This window comes from Choloepus didactylus, chromosome 1, assembly GCF_015220235.1.
Source record: "Choloepus didactylus isolate mChoDid1 chromosome 1, mChoDid1.pri, whole genome shotgun sequence".
In the NCBI taxonomy this organism is placed as follows: Eukaryota; Metazoa; Chordata; class Mammalia; order Pilosa; family Megalonychidae; genus Choloepus; species Choloepus didactylus.
Window position 1 is genome coordinate 195,859,629 of NC_051307.1, and position 25,171 is coordinate 195,884,799.

The 25,171-nt window shown below is 36.5% G+C and overlaps 1 protein-coding gene across 5 annotated transcripts in view; it reads right to left on the reverse strand.

Moving 5' to 3' along the window:
* ANO10 (anoctamin 10) overlaps positions 1–25,171 on the reverse strand; it is a 230,655-nt gene that overhangs the window by 195,851 nt on the left and 9,633 nt on the right. For all 5 annotated transcript variants that reach the window (XM_037848459.1, XM_037848469.1, XM_037848474.1 and 2 more), the window contains exons 2-4: positions 8,436–8,588; positions 2,665–2,862; positions 1,323–1,457 (exon numbers count right to left, since the gene is read on the reverse strand). In XM_037848459.1, the coding sequence (XP_037704387.1) occupies positions 1,323–1,457; positions 2,665–2,862; positions 8,436–8,574 (472 nt within the window). In that variant the 5' untranslated portion in view covers positions 8,575–8,588. The remainder of the gene's footprint in view (positions 1–1,322; positions 1,458–2,664; positions 2,863–8,435; positions 8,589–25,171) is intronic.

A 25,171-nucleotide genomic window follows, 5' to 3' on the forward strand; every position in this document is an offset into this window, starting at 1 on the left:
GGAAATTTGAATGTAGACTGATTCTTGGGCATGTGTCATCCTGGGTTAAGATCTGAAAGTGTATTACATTAGTAAGACTATTCAACAGGAAACCAGACGAGGGGACACAGAAGCTCGTACGTTTGAAGTGTATTTTATCCCGCAAAAATGTTGAGGCCTTGGATACTGTTGTCACACCCTAGGCTTGAGGCAAATTTGGAATTACAAATTGTTATAAACACTTTCATTCTGAAAAGGAGTTTTCTCTTTAAAATGGAATTACATAAAACCAAAAAGCTGCAACCTGCTAACTTGCATTCTGGTATTATGTCACTTTATAAGTCTTCTTAACCTTTGTTTGTTTGCATGTGCTTGTCCCCGGTGATAAGAGCGTGCCAGGCATCGTGGGATGGAGAACATCTTCTTGACCAAAAGGGGATGTGAAATGAAATGAAGTAAGTTTCAGTGACTAAGAGATTCCAAAGGAGATGAGAGGTCACTCTGATGGACACTCTTACTCACAATATAAATAACCCTTTTTAGGTTCTTATGACTTGGAATAGCTAGCAGCAAATATCTGAAACTATCAAACTACAAACCAGGACCTTTGCATCTTGAAGACGATTGTATAAGAGTGTAGCTTATGAGGAGTGACAATGTGATTGGGAAAGCCATGTGGATCACACTCCCCTTTGTCCAATGTATGGATGGATGAGTAGAAAAACGGGGGCAAAAAAAAAAAAAAAAAAGCACCCAGTGTTCTTTTTTATTTTAATTGTTCTTTTTCACTTTGATTTTTATTATTACTTTTGTGAGTGTGGTAATGAAAATGTTCAAAAATTAATTTTGGTGATGGACACATAACTATATGGTAGCTCTGTGAACAACTGATTGTATGCTTTGTATGACTGCATGGTATGTGAATATATCTCAATAAAATTGAATTATTAAAAAAAAAAAAGTGTGCCAGGAAAAGATCAGTCTCCCCTTTTTTACTCCACCAAAGAATTTCATTATAGTACAATGTTCAGGCATAAAGTAAACTTTGCTAATTTTAACTAAGTGATATATGTGTGTTCACTTGAATTTTAAGCTAACTATATACTATGAGACCTTGATAAATAAGAAGTTGCAAACCATAGAAAACAAATACATTCATTTAAAGGTACAATACAATGAAGCTCAAAAGGCAAAAGATATGTTCATGAAAAAATAGGTTATTGTAAAGTTATGTAAGGTTTTCAGTCTGAGAAAAAATACATCTTCTAATTTATTTGTGTCTACTAGGAAAAAAGAATCTAATTAGAACGTGTTTTCATGAAATTGTTGAAATAATCACTTACGTAATGATTTTCCTGGATACAACTTTGCCTGAGGGTAACCAGGAATCATTTTTTCATCCTTAGCTCTAAGATTTTCAAGTTCATGCTTGATAATGAATTGACATTCTGCCATTGTAAGGAAATCATCATTGTCGTCTAAAATAAAACAAGAAAATCCCAGTTATTTTCTCAGGAATAAAGTAAGAGAAAAATTAAGTAATAATATTCAAATTACTTGGGATTATGGAAATCATGATGTGTACAATAAACAATTAACAATTAAAGTTAGTAAACAAACAAGTAGTAATCAAAATATAAAATTGGTAAATTAAATACAACATAAAGTTCCTTATTTTATGAGAAAAAATTAGTTTGCATTCACATAATACAATTCTTCCATCATTGTAATTGTTATTCCATAATATGTTGCAAACTTCCAAAAAGCAGATCTCATATAGTACCAATAAGCAGAAGGCAATACATTCTTTAATTCTAACAATACTGATAACCAGGGATGGAATTGAAGAAGTTTGCTTATATACCAAATTCTCCACCTTCAAACTCAACCAGGCCATTCCTGTCTGGAGTCAAACATCCTTCCCATAAACAAAAGAGAAGAAAGCGTGATAAGAAAATATTGCAGCTTTTTGACAGGTGAATCCTTTTAAATGAGGTGAATTTCACCTTGATCATTTATTCACTAAGGCATAAAAATCCAGAGTGAGTGAGCCTGAAGAAGTGTAACATCCTGTTAACTCTGAAAGCCCTGGAAGGAACCAATTTGATTCTATAGCCAAACTCCCACCTTGATATCACAACCACTCAGGCTTTGTTGTTAGTTCCTTCCAGAAACTGTCCTCTTCTGGAACCCCCTATTGGGGCGAGAACAGAACCAGTTAATCACCACACTCGCTAGGCGCCAGAAAATTCAAGAAATGAGGATTCGAGGATACTGAACTACTATTGTGTTTTTTCCATTATAAGACTGTTCTGTATATAGCCTTGAATATTCATCATTACAATAATTATAATAGAATAACATAAATAAGTTACATGTATGTTCATCTATTCCAGAGTTGGCAAACTATGCCCCATGGGCCAAATCTAGCCTGCTGCTGGTTTCGTAAATAAAGATTCATGGAATACAGCCCTGCCCATTCATTCACTTATCATCTAAGATGCTTTTGCTTTACAGTGGCAGTGTTGAGTAGTTGAGACAGAAACAGAAAACAGCCAAAAAGTCTAAAATATTTATTATCTGGTCCTTTACTGGAAAAGTCTGCTGCCTTTGACTTACTCATCTAAATGAATTAATCTTTTTGATAAATTGATCCTAATAGAAACAAAGAATTGTGGAACTTACCATCAAAACCTTTGAAATTCTGTCGGGTTCCATATGTGAAGGCTCTCATGGTGTTGTCGTTGCATTCTTTTACCAAGCCCACTGCTTCTGCCCCCAGTAACAATCTAATCTGGGATGCACCAACAAGATATAAGTTCTGATTTTCTAATGTTTCTTTCGCATATTTATTTAACAAGGGTCTAAATAACAGCTGGGCACCTTCAAAAAAATGGACAAGCACCATCTTAGAAAGAGACAAACATAACTTCAAAAATGAAAACTTTCTAAATAAATATACTCCTATGTCAGTAGAAGGAAAAGAAATTATACTAAAATTAAATCAATCTTCCAAATACATAAGAATTTAAGTAAATTGGGGATAGCAGTTCTTCACAGCTTTATTAAATAAATGCAAAACGTGGAAAATGCAGTAATAAATGGCTTGCTAGTTATTCAAATCAGAAGTAGATCTGAGGTAAGAATCCAAAATGTATTAGCTCTGTATAAAATTGCATTGAGTAAAAATAAGAAGCAAAAAGATGCAGTTTCTTAATAAAAAAATAATAAACCAAAATTTTAGATATTAATCTGAAATAAAATACTCCAGTGGGGGGAAAAAACAGAAACGTACTGCAATTACATTGGACTATAACAAACTTTGTGAATATTAAATAAGGAACAGCAACACAATTTTTTTTTTACAATTGGTCTTGTTCTTCATTGAATGGAATCCAAAGTTGTTGACATTTCTTTTTTTTTTTTAAATAAATTCAAACTTACAGTAACAGTTGCAAAAATAATACAAACCCCATACACAGAACTCCAGCATACCCCAACCCCTCTCCACTGATACCCCGATCTACCAACTTTAGTATTTTGTCACTTTACCATTTCTTTCTTTCCCTCTCTATCACCCATCATCTACTGCTCTGTCTTCTGAATATATGAGAGCAAGAGCAACATAATTTTTAATGATTTTTTCCCATAAACTTCTATATTCAATTAGGCTTAATGATATTTTTCTTAAACAGGTTCCCAAAATGCAGAGTAGATGTTATAATTGATATTGCATGTGCAATTATTACTTAAAAGATTATGGAGAAAAGGGATTTTTTCTAATTTTTTCTTTCTACCTACAGCGAGCTTTTTAAGGTACATTTACTTCTTTACTATATGCCCTCTTAGGGAGAGTTAACAGGAATTAATTGTGAAAGTACTAATCAGATGCTAACAAGATAATAAGCAGAATTTATATTTCACTCACCAATGGATTAACATTTTAAGATAATATTAGGACACTAAAATTTTGGTAACTTACAATATAGATATAAAAGGTTTTAATAAAAAATAAACAAAAGATAAGTTCAATTTGCAGAAAATACAAATGGCTCTTTTATATAAGATCCTTAACTTTACTCATATTAAAATAAATGCAAAGTAAAACTACATCAATATACTATTTTTTACTTCTCACAGCTGCAAAGATCAAAGTTTGATAGCAAACTAGGTTGGCTGGGTGTGGTGACTTTGAAAGTACCCCATTCTACTCAGAAGCCCTTTCACAGCTCTGTGAAGAGCAGAGCTGACTGCCGCTGCACTTGGGATCTGCCAGGCACTTACGCTGGGGCCATGCTTCCCCCAGCTGCTCCCAGCCATTGGAGAAGCAAGGAAGGGACAGTGGAATGAGGTCATTGCTGCTTGACACAGTTTCCTTTACAGGGCAATTCCGGAGCCTGGCTGCGACTTTCTCAGAACTGGTCAGAGGCTCTTCCTACACAATTCTCCTTATTTTCCTTTCTCCCTTTCCAGGTGGCTCTCCCTGCCTACTTCTGCTCCCCCATCCTTTATCTTTCTACAGACATTTCCCTCAATAAACCTCTTGTGCATCAAATCCTATCTTGCATTTTTGGCTTGGAAAATCCAAACTGACACAGTGAGAATGTGAGGAAAAGCTATCTCACACATTGCTAGGGAAGTATAAATTGATACAACCTTTAAGAAGAACCATTTGTCAATACCTTGTTTTGAAAAAAGAGCAGTTGCCACCTCCCTCCCCCCAGTTCACCTTCCCCAGAGGGAAGGCCTTTCAAACTATTCTGGAGATTCCTTTGTTATTTGCATTCATGTCAAATAAAAGCTTACAGAGCTATTTCTTGATTTTTTTTTTTCAGTTTCACACCTTAGAAGATGAGGATTTAGCTCTTTTCTCTCCACCCTCATCATTTCCATCCACCAATCTCATCACCCCATTTTCACAATATAGCATCCTTTTTGTTTCATCAGTAGTCGGTATTCACATTATTATGACCACATATGTGTTATTTACAGCTGAGCTTTGCAGTATCTGTGATTTTCCTTTCCTGCACTTTCCATTGTCTTGCTTTATTTGCTTAGTTTATGATGTATTTATCGATAACTCAACTCTCCCCCCATCAAGTTCTCTGCAAATGGTTTCAATCCCCCACCATTACAGTGACATGAAAGATATCCTCCCCACATCATCTTAGAGGAATCTCTCTTCACTCTACCCTCACACTCTTGACATGATGACTGGGTACAGAATTCTAGACTGAAAACCATTTCTCCTCAGAATCTTGAAGATGTTATACAATTGCCTTCCAGTTTCCAGTGTTTCTGTTAAGATGTCTGAGCCTTTATATCGGACCTATTTTCTTTTCTCTTGAAGTCTGTAGTATTTTGTCCCCAGGATTCTGAAACTATCCAATGAAATGTGATTTTCATCCACAGTGCCATGCCCTGGGTGGGCCTTTTCCATCTGGAAAAGCATGGCATCAGTCTTGGGTTTTTCTTTAATGATTTCTTCCTCTCCTTTTTCTCTGTTCTCTTTCTAGGTTCCTTTTATTCAGATATGTACCTCCTGGACTAGTCCTCTCATTTCCTTGTTTTTTTTTTGTTGTTGTTGTTGTTTTGTTTTTTGTCTTATATTTTCCAGTTCTTTAACTTTTTGCTCTACTCTCTGGGAGGTTTCAGCAACATTATTTTCTAGCTCTTTTACTGAGTTCTTAAATTTTGCTTTCATATTTTCACTGTTTAAGAGCTGCATTTTTTCTAAATGATTATTTTTATAATATTGTGTTCTTGATCCATAGATGTTGTACTGAGAATTGAGAATTTTAATTCACTTTTGGATTTCTTCTTCTGCAGTTTGCTGCTTTATCTGTTTGTTTAGTTTTAGCTTTCTCATTACTGTTAGAGATTTTCCTCTGCTGTTTGGTGATCTTTCCTTGTATGCTCATGTTTAAGAAAAAGGCTCTAAAAGGTTAAACAGAAGCTCTGAAGCTTAGATGTTGCTCATCAAAGATGGTCTTTAATGCAAGGTAGTCTGGCCAGGTCATTTCCCATGAGCTGATCTCTGAACCCTTAGTTATTTTGTCTTGATTTCCCAGAGGAAAATTGTTCAATATCCTCCCTAGATGACTTGAGTCTGGTCGATAGCATTCTGGAAGCTGTATTAGGGATAAGATTGGGGAGTAAGGGGTGGTGGTATTCAGTTATTATCCTATTGTCAGTACAGTACTCTACCTTCAACAGTACAAAGACCCCCCCCCCCCCCCCCCAGTGACAAAACCATGTATCTGACTAATTCCAGAGAACAAACCTCAAGTCTTCTTGGGGTGGTAAGAATAGGAAGGGATTCAGGGATTGCACTATTTCTTAAATAGATCTCAGACAATCCTTTTTTTTTGTTTGCTTCTTGATGTCACTTTTAATCCATCATATCTATATGCTTTCAGTGTCTCTAATTCCTGAGTCTTCAGCGGTATTCTGCAGTGTAAACCAGATTACATCCAAACTTTCTCCCCTGCTAGCTTAAGATTCGGCCTTCTCAGGTCTGAAAGTCAATTACTACTTATCCATTTGCTTTTTTGCTTACAAAATTTTGTTGCTGCTGTATCTTGTCCTTTCTTCTTTGTCAATGTGGGCTTTAGTCTTTTTTTAAAAAGCCCTTTTACTGTCATTTTAATAGCGATTTGGAAGAGAGTAAAATTAAACATGCATGTTAAATTTATTACCTTTATCTGGAAGATCCAGAATTTTGGGAATGCTCTTTTATGATCTTCCAAGCTGTGCAGGAAGATGCCCATCCCCTCCCCATCTGTGTCTGTCCCTTCTGAAGCCACACAATCAGGCTGGGAATATACTGGAATCTCTCACCCTAAATACAAGTAGTCTTACATCACATGAATTTTAAAGAAGGTCTCTCATCACTGCAACAAATACCTCAGATTTCAACCACAGAAACTATTGTTTTTAAGTTTCCTTTGGTTCAAATGTCTGAAAAAAGTTAGATTCCACTTTGATTCAAAGTTTTATTTTTAAGAAGCCACTTCGGTTTTCAGTCAAAATTGTTTTAAATAGAGTCAATTTAAGTTTGGTCCAATGTTTATGACTTAGTACAGGTTAAGGTCTTGTTTTGTATAGTTCATGAAGCGTTTGCTCATGTAATATGTCTCTACCTTCTCACCTAGATCAGGACTCCTGCTGCCCTTCAAGAGAGGGCTAAACTTTGACTTCTATCAAGTAAGCCCTTTATAGAAAAAAAAGCATCCCCAGAGTGGCATCTCACCTTTCCCTTTATTTCTACAGCAAGTATACACATGATTCATTTGTAAGCATCACACACTGCTTTGTGACAGCGCTTGTATTAACTTTTTTTTTTAATTACTTAAATTTCCAGGAACTGACCTTCAGTCTCCCCACCCTGACAGTAACATCCTTGTAGGCAGACTCTATTTAGCCTTCCCTTAGCACCATAAAAGACACAAAGAACACTCAATAGATACTTGTTCATTCATTTAACAAATATTTATTAAGCACCAAAATAATATATACATGTTCTGGTGTGCTAAAGCTGCCGGAATGCAAAATACCAGAAATGGACTGGCTTTTACAATGGGGGTTTATTAGTTCACAAATTTACAGTTGTAAGGCCATGAAAATGTCCCTATTAAGGCATCAATAGGATGATACCTTCTCTGAAAAAAGGCCGATGGCATCTGGGGTTCCTCTGTCACATGGTAAGTCACATGGCCAGAGTCTGCTGGGCCTCTCCCAGGGTTAGCTTCTGGTTTTCTTTGCTTTCTCCAAAATGTCTCAGGGCTTCTGTCTTAGCTTCTCTCTCTCAGATCCTGTGTGTCCTTGCCTGCTTCTCCCAGGGCGTTTTTCTCTCAGCATCTTGGGGTCCTCTCTTAGCTTCTCTGGGACAAACTCTAGATTTCACCTCTTAGCTTCTCTCCTGGTTCTGGTTTCAACGGCTACCTCCAAAATGTCTCTGGGCATTTTCTCTCAAAGCATCTCTGAGTGCTCTTCAAAATGTCTCTGCCTTTTATCCTCTCCTAGAGGATGCCAGGAAACTAATTAAGACCCACCTTGAATGGGCGGGGTCACATCTCCATGGAAATAATCTAATCAAAAGGTCCCATGCAAATAATCTAATCAAAAGGTCTGCACCCACAAGATTGGATTAAAAGAACATGGCTTTTGTGGGGTACATAATAGATTCAAACCAGCACAATATACTTTGCACCGAGAACTGTGCTTAGCACAGAGTTTAGAGCTGGGAACAAAGTCCCTCACGTTGCTTATGGTCTCATAATTACAGTCTAACATTGATTTAAGACCTCCTTTCAAGTTCTAGATAAATAATAAAAAGCAAAAAAATAGAGATTAATAAACAAAATATATCAATGAAAAAAGTGTAACACGTATTTCCAAATTCATTTTGTAGTCACGAAGCATGCTTAAGTCTGGGTAACATTCATGTTGCTCACCTCCATCTTTCTTTTTAGCAATAATTCTGCTTTTCAGCCATTCTTTGGTTTCTTCTTTGACATCCTGAGCAAGCTCTATGACTACCAAAGGTGTGAAAGAAGTCTCATGTGTATCCAGAGCTGATAAGGTCACTTTCATCTTTGACAAACTTGCTGCAAAGTAAAACAAAATAAAAAACAAAAATGGGTTATTAAGGAAAAGAGAAACATGCTATAGCCTTTGTTTACATTCTCTTAATAACACCTAAATCTGGCTTCCAAGATAAAAAAAAACTTCCCATGATTCAGATGGCTAATATGACCTTAAGGAGGCTCAAATAATGGTTCAAAGCACACACGCAAGCCACGTCCAGTACAAAGATGAAGCGAACGCCAACCATCCTTATCCATAAGAAGTTCAGAGTATGACAAGAAGACTTTACATAGATAAATGAAAGATAACAGTGCAAAATGTGCTCTCCATAAAGGGAGTAAGAAGTACTTACAAAAGAGGTGACACCTGAACAGAATTAAAAGCATGAGTAGGAGTTTGCCAGATAGACAACACATGGTATTTAAACTGAGGAAATAGTATTTCCCTATAAAATAATGCAGAAAAATAGCCAATAGGTTCAGGGAAATACAAGTGGTTAAGTATGGCTAGAACATAAACTATGTATGGGGTGAACGAAGGAGGGGAATGAGCTGGTGTCTAGCAAGGACCCCTGATTACAAAGGAATTGGGCTTTGTCCTATATATAACTGGAGTCACCAATTCATTGTGACCAGGGAATTGATGCAGTCAGATTCCATGTTTCCGTATGGAGCTATTAAAGGTTACAAAGGCTCAGTCCGGTACATGGAGAACCAGATAGGAGACCATTAAAGTAGTCTAGAAAGAGCTGATAATGGCCTGAACAGTGGCAGTGAAGAGGTAAAATCAACAGAAACTGATGACTGGACTGAAAGTGATAACTAACAAAAAACAGAAAAATGTTAGTGGGCAATGAGTGGTAAGATTGTAATTATTTGGGTCTCTGTGTGGCACCTATAGCTAAGCAGAACCACTGCTATATATCTTCTCCAAAACTACACATTCTAAAAGTGGCCACATCAAAAACATGAGACTTCCACTTCCAAGACAGCAGATTAGGGAGTTCAGACAAACCTTCCTGCTGAAGACAACCAGACAATACACACACATATAAATAAATATAAATACAAATAAATATAAATATAAATATAAATATAATACCAATATATTAATGTGGATATCTGAAAGCCAAAAGGCAGTGGAGAATCATGCAGTCCATGCCCAGAGAAACTCAAAGAGGAAGTTCAGTTTTCCCAGCGCCTCTGTCAATTTAGAAAGAGGTGGTTGAGAGGGTGGGAAGCTAAACAGTACCTCTGTTGCCATGAAGGTTTAGGGGCAAAAAGTGCAATTAGTCCAGGGCCTACCAAGGAAAAGGGTCACATAAAATCCCAGCACTTTGAGTTGAGACCCTAAAAGGCTACACCCTAAAGTTAAGAGTGAACCAGAAGATGAGTCCTGAAAGGAATTATGTTCTCGGTTCATATTATCTAAATCCCTGAAATTGGATTTTGGTAATCTCAGATTGCTTGTGCCCCTATTGCTTGACAGAACAAACATAAATACTCTCTAGAGGAATTTTTTTTAATTATTCTTTTTTAAATTATTTTTTTAAATTATTTATACACATTATCTGTCATACAAAGAAAAAAAAAGAAACAATAAATAATAGAGGCACACAAACAATAGATCCAAACAATGGAGTCAGTGGAACAGACTTTAAAATAACCATATGTTCAAAGAATTAAAAGACAAGATTGAGGATTTTGGTAGAGAAGTGAAAACTGTTTATTAAAATCAAAAAATTTAAAAATATAAGAGTCAAATTTAGGACTCCAATAGAGGCTTTAACAGAAAACTAGACAAAGCTAAAGAGAAAATCAATGCACTAGAAGAGATCTAAAGAAAATTTCCAGAAAACTCAGCCTAAACCAAACAAACATTATTAGTAAAAACAAACAAAAAATACTCAGCAGCCAAAAAGAAAACTTCAAGCCAGACTGTGAAACATCACAGTCAGAGAAAAGAGCAGAAATGTCCTGGAAACAATGCCACAATACTTCCTCACCTCTCTGGCCACCAAATTCAGGCTGAAAAAGTAAGTCATTTACCGAAAAGGGGCCTCAGGATTCTCCACAAGAAAAAGGCAGTGCAGAAGCAATGCCTACAAAGTCATGAGGGAAAGAAAACATGACTAAGACTCTTATTTACAGCCTAATAGATTACCGTTTAAGTGCAGGTGGAAGAGACCAACATTTTGAGGACACAGAAATGCAGGGCATGGCACATGTAAGTGCAATTTTCTTTCACAGCACATATCTAATACTTTAAAATTGGTAATCCAAGAAACACAAGATTAAGTTTATTAGAGAGAGTTATAAACAATCATTAAAAGAACCAAAAAATGGAACAAACTTTCCAAATTTCCAGAAGGAAAACACACACACACACACACACACACAAAATAAAACTAAATAAATCAACTGATACAACAAAGACGGAAAATAAAGCATGTGAAACAGAAATAACATAAAATAACAGAATTAAGATATACCAAATCTGCTATAACAATAAATGCAATGTAATAAACCCCTCTATTAAAATAGACTCAAAAAAAGTGGCAAAGTACTCAACCAAAACAATTTTTACAGAGGTAAGAGTCAGGAGAAAATTTGCTTCTTTTTAGAAAATGGCATATTTTCTATTATTAAACAATGATAAGCACTTAGCACAGGGAATTTTTACTCAAGGCTTGTCTAGCAGGATTCTCAGAACTAAGGTTCATGTTTAAATGCAATAGTTTTGTGTCTTTAATCTAGGATATGGATGTTTAATTTGAGGGGGATATTGCTGATGCTATTGATTTTTTAACGACCATCTACCTGTCTCCTCTGTTTTCATTTTCCATTGTAAAAAGAACTCAAAGGAAAAAAAAATAACATTTAAAAATTATAATGTAGGAATTATACTCCAAAACTACCAAAGGTAAAATTCCAAAGACATCTACAAATATTTTAATTAACACTTAATTAAATAGGAATAGTATTTACTGAAAATCATGACCAATGAAGACAACATTGACAAACTGATAAAGAATCCTTCCTGAAAATTCAGAGAATCCAACTATCTACATACACCTGTCTGCAGATGAATCTTTACAATATTGTCAGGCACTGAATAGCAGCCTTAGCAGATCACTGAATTAGAGGCTTCAATAAACTCCAGAAACATGCCAATTCTATTTTATGAATACTAAATATTATTAATACTTAATTATTCACCTAATGGGTTATTAATACTTAATCCTTACCAATCTGTAAAAATGAAAGTCTATGAAATTGTGTCCTATTTGCTCAAATGAATCCAGAAAGGGCCTGCATTTTAGGATCTGTTCTCAGAATATCAGGATAATCTTCAAGGCCATGTCTAGGACTTCCATTTCTAGCTCTCTACCCAATCCTTTTCCCTTGGTTCCTGCGGCAGAGATTCTAGCTGTGCATTGAAATTCATTCTCCCCTTCCTTGACTGGGCACCTGGCTAGGCTGTATTTTTCAGCCTGTTAAGGTGTGGCCATGTAACCAAATTCCAGGCAATGATGTGTGAGCAGAAATAGTGTATGCCAATTCCACGCCAAGGCTTTTCCAGAGAGTAGTTATGCCTCCTCCAGGTTTTCTCTCCCCTTCCACTGGCCTCTGGGGATGGTGGAAACACAAGATGAGAGTCTCTGAATCACAGAGAGGAATTAAGCTGCCCACCAATCAGGAATACCCCCCCTGAACTGTTAGATGAGAGGAAAATAACCTATTACATATAAGCGTATTGTATGCTGGGGGGGGTATCTGTGTGATACAGCAGTTTAGCTTACCCTGATTAATATAATCTCTTTGTCTTATTTTAATGGTTTGGACTTATGTAAGTATGCCTTTTATTACAAGCTACCTGAAATCCTTTTAGAAGGTAATGGTTAAAAAGAGTTGAAATTCAACTCACAACCTCTTAACTGTGTGACCATAGACATTTACTCATCCTCTTCTATAAAGTAGGAATAATAAAAGCACTTACCACACGGGGTCAGTGTGAGATGAAATGAGATAACAGGTGCATAGCACAGTGCTTGCCACATAATAGGCATGTAACAACTGTTAACATTTTTATTATTGGCTACTATTATGAACATTATAAACAGAATATTAAAACTCTGGAATCAAGCTCTCTTCTGAGAAACACTAAGCAATGCTGATCCAGTTTCCAGCTCTAATCAAGAAGAGGAGTATGAAAATAATAAGTCATAGGAAACAGATGTCTATCTACTGATCCATAATGTATGTAAAGATACTATTATTGGAATAGCCCATATTTGTTGTTAAAAATACTAATATACTTTTAGAACCACAGAAAATAAAACACTTCACTGATTTAATTTCAAAGTTATCTTGGACTTTTTTCTTGGCCCCCAGGATGTTTTATTATCTTTATTCTTTCCCTATCTCTGTAAACTTCTTTCCCCTTTCCTGGCTCCTCCCGACATTATCTGTGAAGTTTGTCCAAGACAGGATCCCTGGACTTCCTCCTTCTTTCTATATAATCGCTCCATCTAAAATCTCTTTCTCTAACTTCAAATTCTAATCTCTATATTGATGCCTTTGCATTCTATGTCTCTAGTTGTGTCTTCTAAGTTGAGCTCCTTCAGGAGTTCCCAACATTATCGAAGTCTCACTAAAACTTTAGTCTCAACATATCCAAAATTAAACACATCGACTTGTCTCTGGCATCACCTTCCCTTCCCAGTTCCCCTACCTATCTCAGAGGTATTGTCTTTATCTGTTACCAAACTTGAAAAATATTGAAGTCAACTTGGAGACTTACAAATTTAGTCAGTTGCTAAGGCTTAATGGTTCCCTCTAAAATGTTTCTCATGTGAACTCTCTAACCCAGTGATTCTCAACCAGGGGTGATTTTCAAACTTGAAACTTATTTATTCTAACTTTGTTCTTGATATAAGTTCTAATGACTCTAAAGTACAAATGTAAATCAATTCATGGGAAAAACCCTAAACGAAGTGACCAATACTGTGTAATATCTTTGCTTTCTTCAGAGGAAATCATAATCTTCAGCAACCTTATCAACAGATCCAAATTGTCTGGTTGGACTAAAGAGCACTCTTTTCCTCTAACAGAACATATATTTTGTTTGGGGCAATACAGGTATTACAAATCAATGCTGGATGCAAATTATACTACAGACACATCAGGTATGGTATCTAAAAGACACTGGCCAAATCAATAGTCACCATCCCAGGCTCTATGAAGGAAACAAGATCAAGAAAGGATGTAGTACCCACCTCCAAAGAGCTAATGACGTGGTCAGGAATTACACAGAATGAAAGAAGGTAACAGATAGGAACTGGAGCTATGAGAACCCAAAACTCTTAAAGCAGAAGTTTTTGATCAGGCAAAGGGAGATGCATAGTCCACACAGTGGAACAAAGTGTATAAAATTAAAGAAGGAAAAAAAAAGACAGCACAGGATAAGAAACAAAAGACTGGTGTGACTAGAGTAGAGGGACTACTTTATGTAAATTGGCCACTGACGGATAACAAATGCCATAGCTTACATATGACCTGATAGCCATTAAAGGAGTCACTGGAGGTTTGTGAGCAGAGGGTTAGAAATGTGTCAGAATGATCTCAGTAGGTAACTCTAGGGATTGTTCTTCATGGCATTCTTTCAACTCTCCTGAATGAAATTTTTTGTAATAAAAAGTTGGTGGAAGAATGTTAATCTACCAGCAGAATATAGTGGCTTAGCATCATCACCCTTAAAATGGAAAAATCAAATACAAAAAACATTTATGAGCCAGGGCATGACATTCTGAGGGTACAAAGGTAAAAAAAGTTTGCATCTTGCTGTCGAGGAGCTCCCGGTCTAGTAGCAGAAGCAGGTGTGCATTAATCATTCCAACACACAGGCTAAGTGCAGCAGCAGGAAGCCAATGGGGAGGGGCAGGCTGAGGAGGGGAACAAATATCTGGGAAGGGAGACCGAGAACCAGATGGCCTTCAACTTGGAAAAGATACATGGATGACTCCAAAGTCTCTAAACTGGGACACAGGAAGAATGACTATGAGTGAAGAAACAGCAGAGGTGGAAAGAACGGTTAGTCTAAGGGAACAACAAAGTGTTTAGCAGGGCATATGTGGACATGAATCAAACACCAAAGATACTGAACATTAGCCAAGGTGAATGATAAAAGACCTACATTTTCATAATTACCAGTTCATAAACCAATTTTGCTGAGACATTAAAAGCAGGTTTCAATTCTAAACATATATATAATCACTAACTAGAAAACTCATGATAAATATTTGCTGATTGATTTCTTCTCATTCAAAATACTGAATGAGTTTCAGTATGCAAGGTACAATCTTAATACTGGCAATATTCAACAGACAAAACACTCACTATCCCTGATATACAAAGAGTTCTTACAAACGAATAACAATAACAAAAAAACAAAAACATGAAAAGGGGCACAAAAGAAGAAATACAAGTGGCTAACACACACTTGAAAAGATGTTCAATGTCATTAATAAAAGAAATGCAAAGTAAAACCACAGGATATTTTTCCATTCTTAGATTTACAAACATTACAAGATGGAAAGACCCAATTTTGGCATAGGGGTTGAAAATCAGGCATTTTCACACATTGCTAAGAGATGTAATTTGATACCACCTTTCCAGAAAGCTGAGAGACCATACGAAAAATAATTATTGAATACATATAACATTTGAAAAGCAATACTATTTCTAAGAATTTATCCCAAGAAGATAAACCAAATATGCATTAGAACAAGTTTATTATAGATTGATTGAGTGAGGGAATTTATCTGAAGAAGATAATTAAACAAATAGGTACAAAGAAGTTCATTACAGCTTTATTCATTTATTTATGACAATGAAACACAACAAAAAAAGAAACAGCCCACAACCTGAAAGTACATCAACAAAAGATTGGCTAAATAAAATATGGCACAATCATAAAATGAAATCATTAATATTAGGATAAACATCCATTTATATTTATTAACAAGGAGAGCATTGCATAACACACTGTATGCTTAAAAATGCAAATGTAACCCCATTTATAAATATATATAATAAATCACAGTAACATCAAAACGACAACACCAGCTAACATTTGCTGAAGACCTACTACATGCAAGACACTGTACTACATAGTCTTTGTTTTTTAATTCAGCAAATGTACGGCATTTTTTCCCCATAGTATCATCTTATAATTGTGTCTTCATCACCACAATCAAACCCTGAACACCCTCATTACTCTAAAAAGTAAAACAAAAATTAAAATAAAAAAGAACATCCCAAACATCCCAATCCCCTCCTCCCCTCATTGTTCATCTACTTTTTTACAGTTTAATTGAGATACATCCACACATCCCACAGCCATCCACAGTGCATGATCAATCATCCACGGCATCACCCCCAAACCCTTTCCTCACTCAAAAACAAAAACAAAAGCAAAAAAGAACGCCTAACTCTTTCCATTCCCTCCATTCCACCCTATTCTTCATCTAATTTTTGTCCCCACTTTTCCACCCATCTGCCCACACACTGGACAAAAGGAGGGCGAGCCACTAGGTCCCCACAGCCACACCATGCAATCTTCATAGTTATACAATCGTCCTCAAGAACAAAGGCCATTGGGTCGCAGGTTGACAGCTTCAGGTATTTCCCTCTGGCCATTTTAACACACCAAGGACTAAAAGGTGAGATCTATATATGTGCTACACATTCTTATGTGAATTAACTCATTTAATCCTCACACCAATCCCATGAAGAACAAACTTTAATGCTGCATTTTATAATTAGAAAACTGAGGTGAAAGAGCTTAAATAGGTTGTCCAACATCTTGCTGTAGCAAGCAGGGGAGCTGGGATTCAAAAGCAGGCAGCCTGACACCAGAGCCCAAACCCTTAACCATGTGTGTATGTGCATATTTCAATCTGTAGTGTGTGTAGTGTGTGTGTGTGTTTTAATAAAAATTGCATCAACAATTAATCAGATCTGTGTCTCCAAATTGCTATTTCTAAGTAGTAGGATTTAGGATGGTTTTTATTTTCCTTATATTTTTTTATTTGAATTTTAATGAGCAGATGTTTTCTGTAATCAGAAAAAGTGACTTCTACATTTGTAAAATAGCCTAGAAGCCCCACATTTTTAAAGTAAATATAAAACATACACTTTAGTAAAGGCCAAATGATACTTTTTTAACAATATAATACAAGATAATATTTAGCTTTAGTCACCAGATTAAAAACATGTCAACATTGTATTTTAAAAAAAGCTGCCTAGCTTTAAACATTGATTTCTTTTGTTTTGCTTTGCTTTGCATTGAGTAAAGGTAACTAACAGTGAAATGCCTTCTGTTCAACAGTATATTAAATAAAAGGACTCAATACTTAAACACATGACTCTTATCCAGCTCCTATCTAGAAGGAGATTGCCAAAAGCACTGCAAGAGTTGGATGATGATAGAATTTTTAGAGAGGGAGCCTTAGGGGTCAGTTAGTCCTATGACTTCAGCGTAAGACATTATAAGACCCCAAATCACAAAACCAGTGTGGTGGCGATGGACTGGAATCTAGTGCTCTTTGCAGGACATGACACCATGTCATAAAGACTTTTTTGTTTCATTTTATGAACATACCAGCAAATAAAGTTAAAGTCAGTCTTATAGTCTCATTATCAGAAATAAGAATGGCCTTGCCACAGCTATGTAACTGCACACTTTAGCTCAAAGAAAATACAACAAACTAATACACACGCAAGCATTGTTGGCATTCTCCTTTAAGCAACATGAACCATGTGGTAAGGGGGAAGACTGCCTGTTAGCAGTCTTTTCAATGGAGCCTGGTGAGCCTTGACCCCTTTAAGGCTCCAGTACCTAACATGCTCTCGGAGGTTTCAACACAGTCCTGTAAGGATTAACTCTGCTCCACTAGTGCCTCTTTTCAGCTGCTCTGCACTTGTACTGTGTAGGGCCATGGTATACTTACAGGCCAGATACTGAAAACTCAGGACCCTCTCTTCCACCACCTAAACTCTCCTCTTCTTTCCCTGTACAGTAACCCCACCCAGGAGTACCCTCTTCTTGGGAGATTCCTGTCCCCTCTCTGTTCTGCAAACATCAGGGTGTGGGTAACTTTCAAACTTTGCAGTCCACTGGCCAATGCAATTGGGCCTGCTCTCATCCCACCTCTCCATACAGGCTGACTGATGGCACAGATATCAAGTGTAAGATGTAAGGTGGTGGAAATAAGAAGTCTCATGGCAGCCTTAACCGAAACCAAATTCTCCAACCCACTTTATTTTTTCTTTAATTAGAGAAAAAACAATCATGCATAAGACAGGATTCCCACATACTATCCTGCTAGTGACATCTTGCATTAGTGTGTAACATTTGTTGCAACCGATGACAGTACACTTTTATAATTGTCCATGGTTTAAATTCAAGTTCACTGTGTACTTTCATTATTTTTTAAAATTTTTTATTGTTACTGTATGTACAATCTAACATTTCCCCTTTTAATCATATTCAGATATATATTTCAGTGCTGTTAATTATGTTCACAATGTTGTGCTACCATCACCACCATCCATTACCAAAATATATCCATCATTCCAAACAGGAACCCTATATATTATAAGTTTTAACTTCCCATTACCTATCCCCACCCTTTTCCCTGGTAACCTTTATTCTACATTCTGACTCTATGAGTTGCTTATTCTAATTATTTCAAATCAGTGAGATCATACAATACTTGTCCTTCTCTGTCTGGCTTATTTTACTCAACATAATGACTTCAAGGTTCATTGATATTGTCACACGTATCAGGACTTCATTCCTTTGTATGGCTGAACAACATTTATCAGTTGACAGACACTTGGGTTGCTTCCATCTTTTGGCACTTGTGAATAATTTCACTAAGAACATCGTTGTGCAAATATCTGTTCGAGTCCCTGCTTTCAATTCTTTTGTTTATATATGTAGTAGTGGGAATACTGGGTCATATAGGAGTTCTATATTTAGCTTTCTGAGGAACCACCAAACTGTCTTCCACAGCAGCTGCACCATTCTATATTGCCACCAGCAATGAATGAGTGTTCCTATTTCCCCACATCCCCTCCAACACTTGCTATTTTCCATTTTTTTAATAGCAGCCATTCTAATAGGTACGAAATGGTATCTCATTATAGCTTTGATTTGCATTTCCCTGATAGCTAATGATATCGAGCACCTTTTCAAGTGCTTTCTGGCCATTTGTGTATCTTCTTTGGAGAGATGTCTATTCAAGTCTTTCACCACTTTTTAATCATGGTAAGTTGAGTATTTCTTTATATATTCTGGATATTAAATCTTTATCAGATATGTGGTTTCCAAATATTTTCTCTCATTGTGTAGATTGTCATTTTACTTTCATAATAAAGTCCTTTTAGGCGCAAATGTTTTTTAATTTTGATGAGATCCCATTTATCTATGTCTTCTTTTGTTGCTTGTGCTTCGGGTATAAAGTCTAAGAAACTATTGCCTAACATAAGGTCCTCAAGATGCCTGTCTATGATTTCTTCTAGAAGTTCGATAGCACTAGCTCTTATATTTAGGTATTTGATCCATGTTAACTTGATTTTTCTATAAGGTGAGGTAGTTTGCAAACGGAGATCCAGTTTTCCCAGTATCATTTGGTAAAGATTCTAATATTTCCTGATTCAGTGATCTTTGACCCCTCATCAAAAATCAATTGACCATAAATATGAAGGTTGATTTCTGACCTTTCAATTTGATTCCATTGGTCTGTATGTCTGTCCTTGTGCCAATAACATGCCATTTTGATTACTGCAGCTTTGTAATAAGTTTTAAGATCAGGAAGTTTGAGTCCTCCAAATTCATTCTTCTTTTTCAATAAGGCTTCAGCTACCCCTCCATATAATTTGATGACTGACTTTTCCATTTCTGCAAAGAAGGATGTTGGAATTTTGATTGGGATTGTTGAATCTATAAATTGCTTTGGGGAGGATTAACATCTTAATATTTAGTCTTCCAATCCATGAACACAGAATGTTCTTCCATTTATTTACGTCTTCTTCGATTTCTTTCAGCAATGTTTTTGAAGTTTTCTGTGTACAAGACCTGTACATCCTTGGTTAGATTTATTCCTAGATATTTGATTTTTTTTTTTGTAAATGGAATTTTTTTCTTAATTTCTTCTTCTGATTGTTCATGGCTTGTGTATAGAAACACTACTGAGTTTTGGGTGTTGATCTTATACCCTACTACTTTGCTTCAATATTATTAGCTCTAGGAGCCTTGTTTGTCTATTTTTCAGGATTTTCTGTATATAGGATCATGATATCTGCAAATAGGAAAACTTTTACTTCTCCCTTTCCAATTTGGATGCCTTTTATTTCTTTTTCTTCTTAACTGCTCTAGCAAGAATTTCCTGTACAGTGTTGCGTAACAGTGGTGACAAAAGGCATCCTTGTCTTGTTTCTGATCTTAGAGGAAAGGCTTTCAGTCTTTCACATTAAGTAGGATGTTAACTGCGGGCTTTTCATATATGCCCTTTATCATGTTGAGGAAGTTTCCTTCTATCCCCAGTGTTCTAAGTGCTTTTATTAAGGAAGGGTGCTGGATTTTGTCAAATGTCTTTTTGGCATTAATTGAGATGATTATGTGGGGGTTTTTCCCCTTCATTCACTTAATGTGGTGTATTACAGTAATTGATTTCCTTATATTTAACTAATCTTGCATACCAGGGATAAATCCCACTTAATCTTGGTGTATGATTTTTTTTAAATGCTGTTGGTTTCAGTTTGCTAGTATTTTGTTGAGGATTACTGCATCTACATTCGGAATAAATAGTGGTTTGTAGTTTTCTTTTCTTGTGATATCTTTATTTGGCTTTAGTATAAGGGTGATGTTGGCCTCATAGAATGAATTAGGGAATACTCCTTCCTCTTCAATTTTTTGGAAGAGTTTGGGCAGAACTGGAGTTAAGTCCTTTTGGAATGTTTGGTAGAATTCCCCTGTGAAGTCATCTGGTCCTGGGATTTTCTTCGTTGGGAGGTTTTACTGATTCAATCTTTTTACTAGTAACTGGATTTGCTGAGATCTTCTATTTCTTCTTGAGTCAATGCAGGTAATTTGTGTGTTTCTAAGAATTTGTCCATTCCATCTAGATTGTCTAACTTATGGCATACAGTTGTTCATAGTATCCTCTTGTAGTTCTTTATTTCAGTGGGGTCAGTAGTAATGTCCCTTTCCTTCTGATTTTAGTTATTTGTATCCTCTCTTTTTTTCTTTGTCAGTCTGGCTAAAGATCTGCCAATTTTATTGAGCTTTTCAAAGAACCAACTTTTAGTTTTGTTGATTCTCTCTACTGTTTTTGTTTTGTTTTTTGGTCTTCTACTTCATTTATCTCCACTCTTTATTTCCTTCCTTCTGCTCACTTTGGGTTTAGTTTGCTCTTCTTTTTCTAGTTCTTCCAATTTTGAGGTTAGCTCTCTGATTGCAAGTCTTTTTTTTTTTTTTTAATGTAAGCATTTAGAGCTATAAATTTCCCTCTTTGCAACCCATAAGTTTTAGTATGTTGCATTTTTATTTTTCATTTGCCTCAAGATATTTCCTAATTTTGCTTATGATTTCCTCTTTAACCCACTGGTTGTTTAAGAGTATGATTCTTCCATTTCTCCCTGTTATTGATTTCTAGCTTCATTGCATTATGGTTGGTGCAGATACATTCTATGATTTCAATATTTTTTAATTTATTGAGATTTTTGTGACCTAAAATATGCTCTGTCCTGGAGAATGATCCAGGTGTACTTGAGAAGAATGTGAATTCTGTTTTTGTTGGGTGAAGTGCTCTGTATATGTCTATAAGGTCTAGTTGGTTTAGAATATCATTCAAGTATTTTATTTCCTTATTGATCTTCTGACTAGATGTTCTATCCATTATTGAAAGTGGCATATTAAAGTATCCTACTATTAATGTAGAACATTCAATTGCTCCCTTCAAATCTGTCAGAATTTGCTTCATATATTTTGGGGCCCTCCTGCTAGGTGCATACATATTTATAACTGTTACATCTTCCTGCTGAATTGTCCCCTTTATCAGTTTATAATGACTGTCTTTATCCCTCATAACTGTTTTTGACTAAAGTCTCTTTTATCTATATTAGTATACCTACCCCTACTCTCTTTTGGTTACTACTTGCAAGATATATATTTTTCTATACTTTCACTTTCAAGCTACTTGTATCCTTGAATTTAAGGTGAATCTCTTAAAGACAGCATATACTAGGATCTTGCTTTTTATCCATTCTGCCAAACTCTGCCTTTTGACTGGAAAGTTTAATCCATTCACATTTTATTGATAATGCAGGACTATCATCTGCCATTTTGCTATTTGGCCTTTGTATGTCTCATACATTTTCTGTCCTTCAATTCTTCTGTTAATGCCTACTTTTACATTTATTTGATTTTTTTGTATTGTACCATATTGAGTGTCTCTTCTTTTCTATCAGGGTTATTTTTCATCTATTTTCCTTGTGATTACCACATGGGCTTAAAATTTAACATACTAAATACATAACAATCATATTTGGTTTGATAACAACTTTAATAGCATACACATATTCTCTTCCTATACCCTCCACCCACCCACCATTTTTTTTTGTACTTATTACCACTTGTATCTTTCTCCATTGTATACCCAAAACCATAGATTCATCATTATTTTTATTCATTTGCATTTTAGCACCTGGAGGAAGTAAGGAGAGGAGTTAACAAACAATACAGTACAACAATACTGGTATTTACAATTACCCAAATGGTTACCTCTACCATAGGTTTTTATTTCTTTATGCTGCTTTGAACCACTGTCCAGGGTCCTTTCCTTTCCTTCTGAAGAATTCCCTTCAACATTGCTTGTAGCGCAGGTCTAGTGGTGATGACTCCCTCAGCCTTTGTTTATCTGGAAATGTCTTCATCTTTCCCTCGTTTTTGAAAGAAAATCTCACTGAATATAAAATTCTTGGTTGGCAGTTGTTTTCTCTCAGCAACTCAAGTATTTCAATCCACTGCCTTGTTGCCTCCATGATTCCTGCTGAGAAATCAAACTCAATCTAATTGGGACTCCCTTGTATGCAACATATTGCTTTTCTCTTGCAGCTTTCAGAACTCTCTCCTTGTTCTTTGCATTCAATAATGTGATCAATCTATTACAAGGATAATTTTTCTTCATGTTTATCTTGTTTGGTTGTTCTCTGGGCTTCTTGGATGTGCATGTTCACATCTTTTGCTAAGTTTGAGAAGTTCTCTGTCATTATTTCTTTGAATATTCCTTCTCCCATAATGTGTATATTGGTACACTTGATGGTTTCCCAGAGGTATTTTAGGCTACTTTTGCTTTTTATAATTCTTTTTTCTTTATGCTCCTCAGCATGACTAAGTTCAAGTGTCTTGTCTTTAAGTTAACTAATTGTTTCTTCTGCCAGCACCAATCTGCTCCTGAAACCCTCCTGGGCATTTTTCATTTCTGTTATTGGAGTCTTCAACCAGTAGTTCTGTTTGGTTTCTTTTTTTTTTTTTTCCTCAGAGGAGGCAGACCTTTTATCACATAAACAAGAGACCTGGTTGGCATGGAAGACCTGTTTGGTTTCTTTTTAAAATTTTTATCTCTTTATTAAGATTCTCATATTGCTCATTCATTATTTTCCAGATATCCTTTAGTTCTTTCTCTGAATTTTCCCTCATCTCCTTGAGCAGTTTTAAGATCACTTTTTTAAAGGCTTTGTTTGCTACGCCCACATTCTAATCTTCTTTGTTGGTGTTTTTGTGGATTTTTATCCTCTTCCTGTGGATGGGTTATCATTTCCTGGTTTGTTCATTTGTCTTACACTGTTTTGTTGCACACTTTGCATTTTAATATTTTTAAATGTTAACTCTGGGATTTATTCCCCTTGACCTCTGATTCTTAATTTTGTAACCAGCTGCTGATAAAGCAGAAATTTTCTTGACCTTCAACTCTCTTATCAGGAAGGTCTGCCCAAGGCAAATGCAGTGTGTAGGGTTTTTCCTGTCTTTCTGAGCCTCTGCCTTGTCCCAGGCTTTTGCTTGTTAATTGCTTTGGAGTTCCTCTGTTTACAGGAGTTTGGTTGTTGACCTCTAGTTTCTTACATTCCTTTCCTTGTCTCAAGCTGCTTTTGCCTGGAGGGCAAATTCTGGGAGGAGAGGCACTCTAAAGAGGACTTTCCCAAATCAGTCTTTCCCAGCTGAAAAACAGCCAGGGATTCACAATGGGGTGCAGAACAGCTCCACAGTGCCCTGAGAAGGGAATCAGGAAGACTGCAAGAGTTCCTTGCACGACATCCTAAAGCTGAGCTTTCTTGGCCTATCTTGAAAAAGCAGCCCTTCAACTAACTGCCCCCCACAGCCCTGAGGAAGCACAACATCCTTAAGTCTCCACCACCACAGCCCCCGTTCAGGGCAGTTTGAAACAACCGAGGCCAAACGCCTTTGTCCAGCGCATGTCGAAAAAATGGCTGCCCTCAGAGCCAGGCCCCCAGCAATCTGAAGTCACCAATCAAAGACCATGATCACTGATCTGCCGTGCCCACCCCTGGTCTTGGAGAAAAGGATTTTTATGTCCCTTTCTGTCACCAGTGAGCTAGCCAGTGATCTGCCATAAGAGTAGGGGATGGACGCCGGTAGCTGCTGCAGAGAGAGCAATTTACTGTTCTTTACTGTAATTTATCAGCCTCTTCCTCCTGCTCTTCCCTGGATACTGTACAGTGTTCTTCTGGCCATTGGAGCTTCAAAATATTTGTTTCAGACTTTTCCTTCCTCTTTAGTAGTTGTTCTGGTGGAAGGACTGAGTCCTAGAGCTCCCTACTCTGCCATCTTCCCACAATCCTCTACAATTCATTTGTACCAGAGGGTGTTAATGGAAGCTTGCTCCACCACTGTCATGCACACTAAACTAGTACTGTATATGGGACCAAAATACCAGACAGAGAAATGAAGGCTTTTAAGTGTGGCTAAAGAAGGGGACCTCATGGTTCCATTTGGAGCCAATCTAAACACAAGCAATGGTCCAACATACAGAATTCTCGGGCACCAGAGCGTGGAATGATTTCTGCCACTATAGCCAATTTTCCCCTTTCATTCAGAACTGTCAACCAGGACAGCAAGCAGGAAATGACTATAAAGTACAGAGCAGCCAGGTTCTACACAAACCCTGGGGTAAAGGGTCAATTGACAGCCATCCTAAATTCTGTTCTTCAGTATCATGCACTGAATTGCACATAGGAGCTAAGAGAGACCTATAAAGGGATTAGATTCATGTGTCTTTTTCTAGCTACTGGAATCACCCACCAACAAGAGGTTCTCAAGTCAGCTTTGGTAAATCCTGACAATGGTGGATGATAATCAGTGAAACACACTGTGGGTTCAACGTACTGTGAGGTAGAAGGGTTATTTCCTCAATGATCAGCAAAGAATAATAGACATTTTACTCTAGAGACTGTGCTCTTCCTGAATTTGCATAAAGAAAAAAAGTTAACAGAATTATCACAAATGCAAAGGCTAA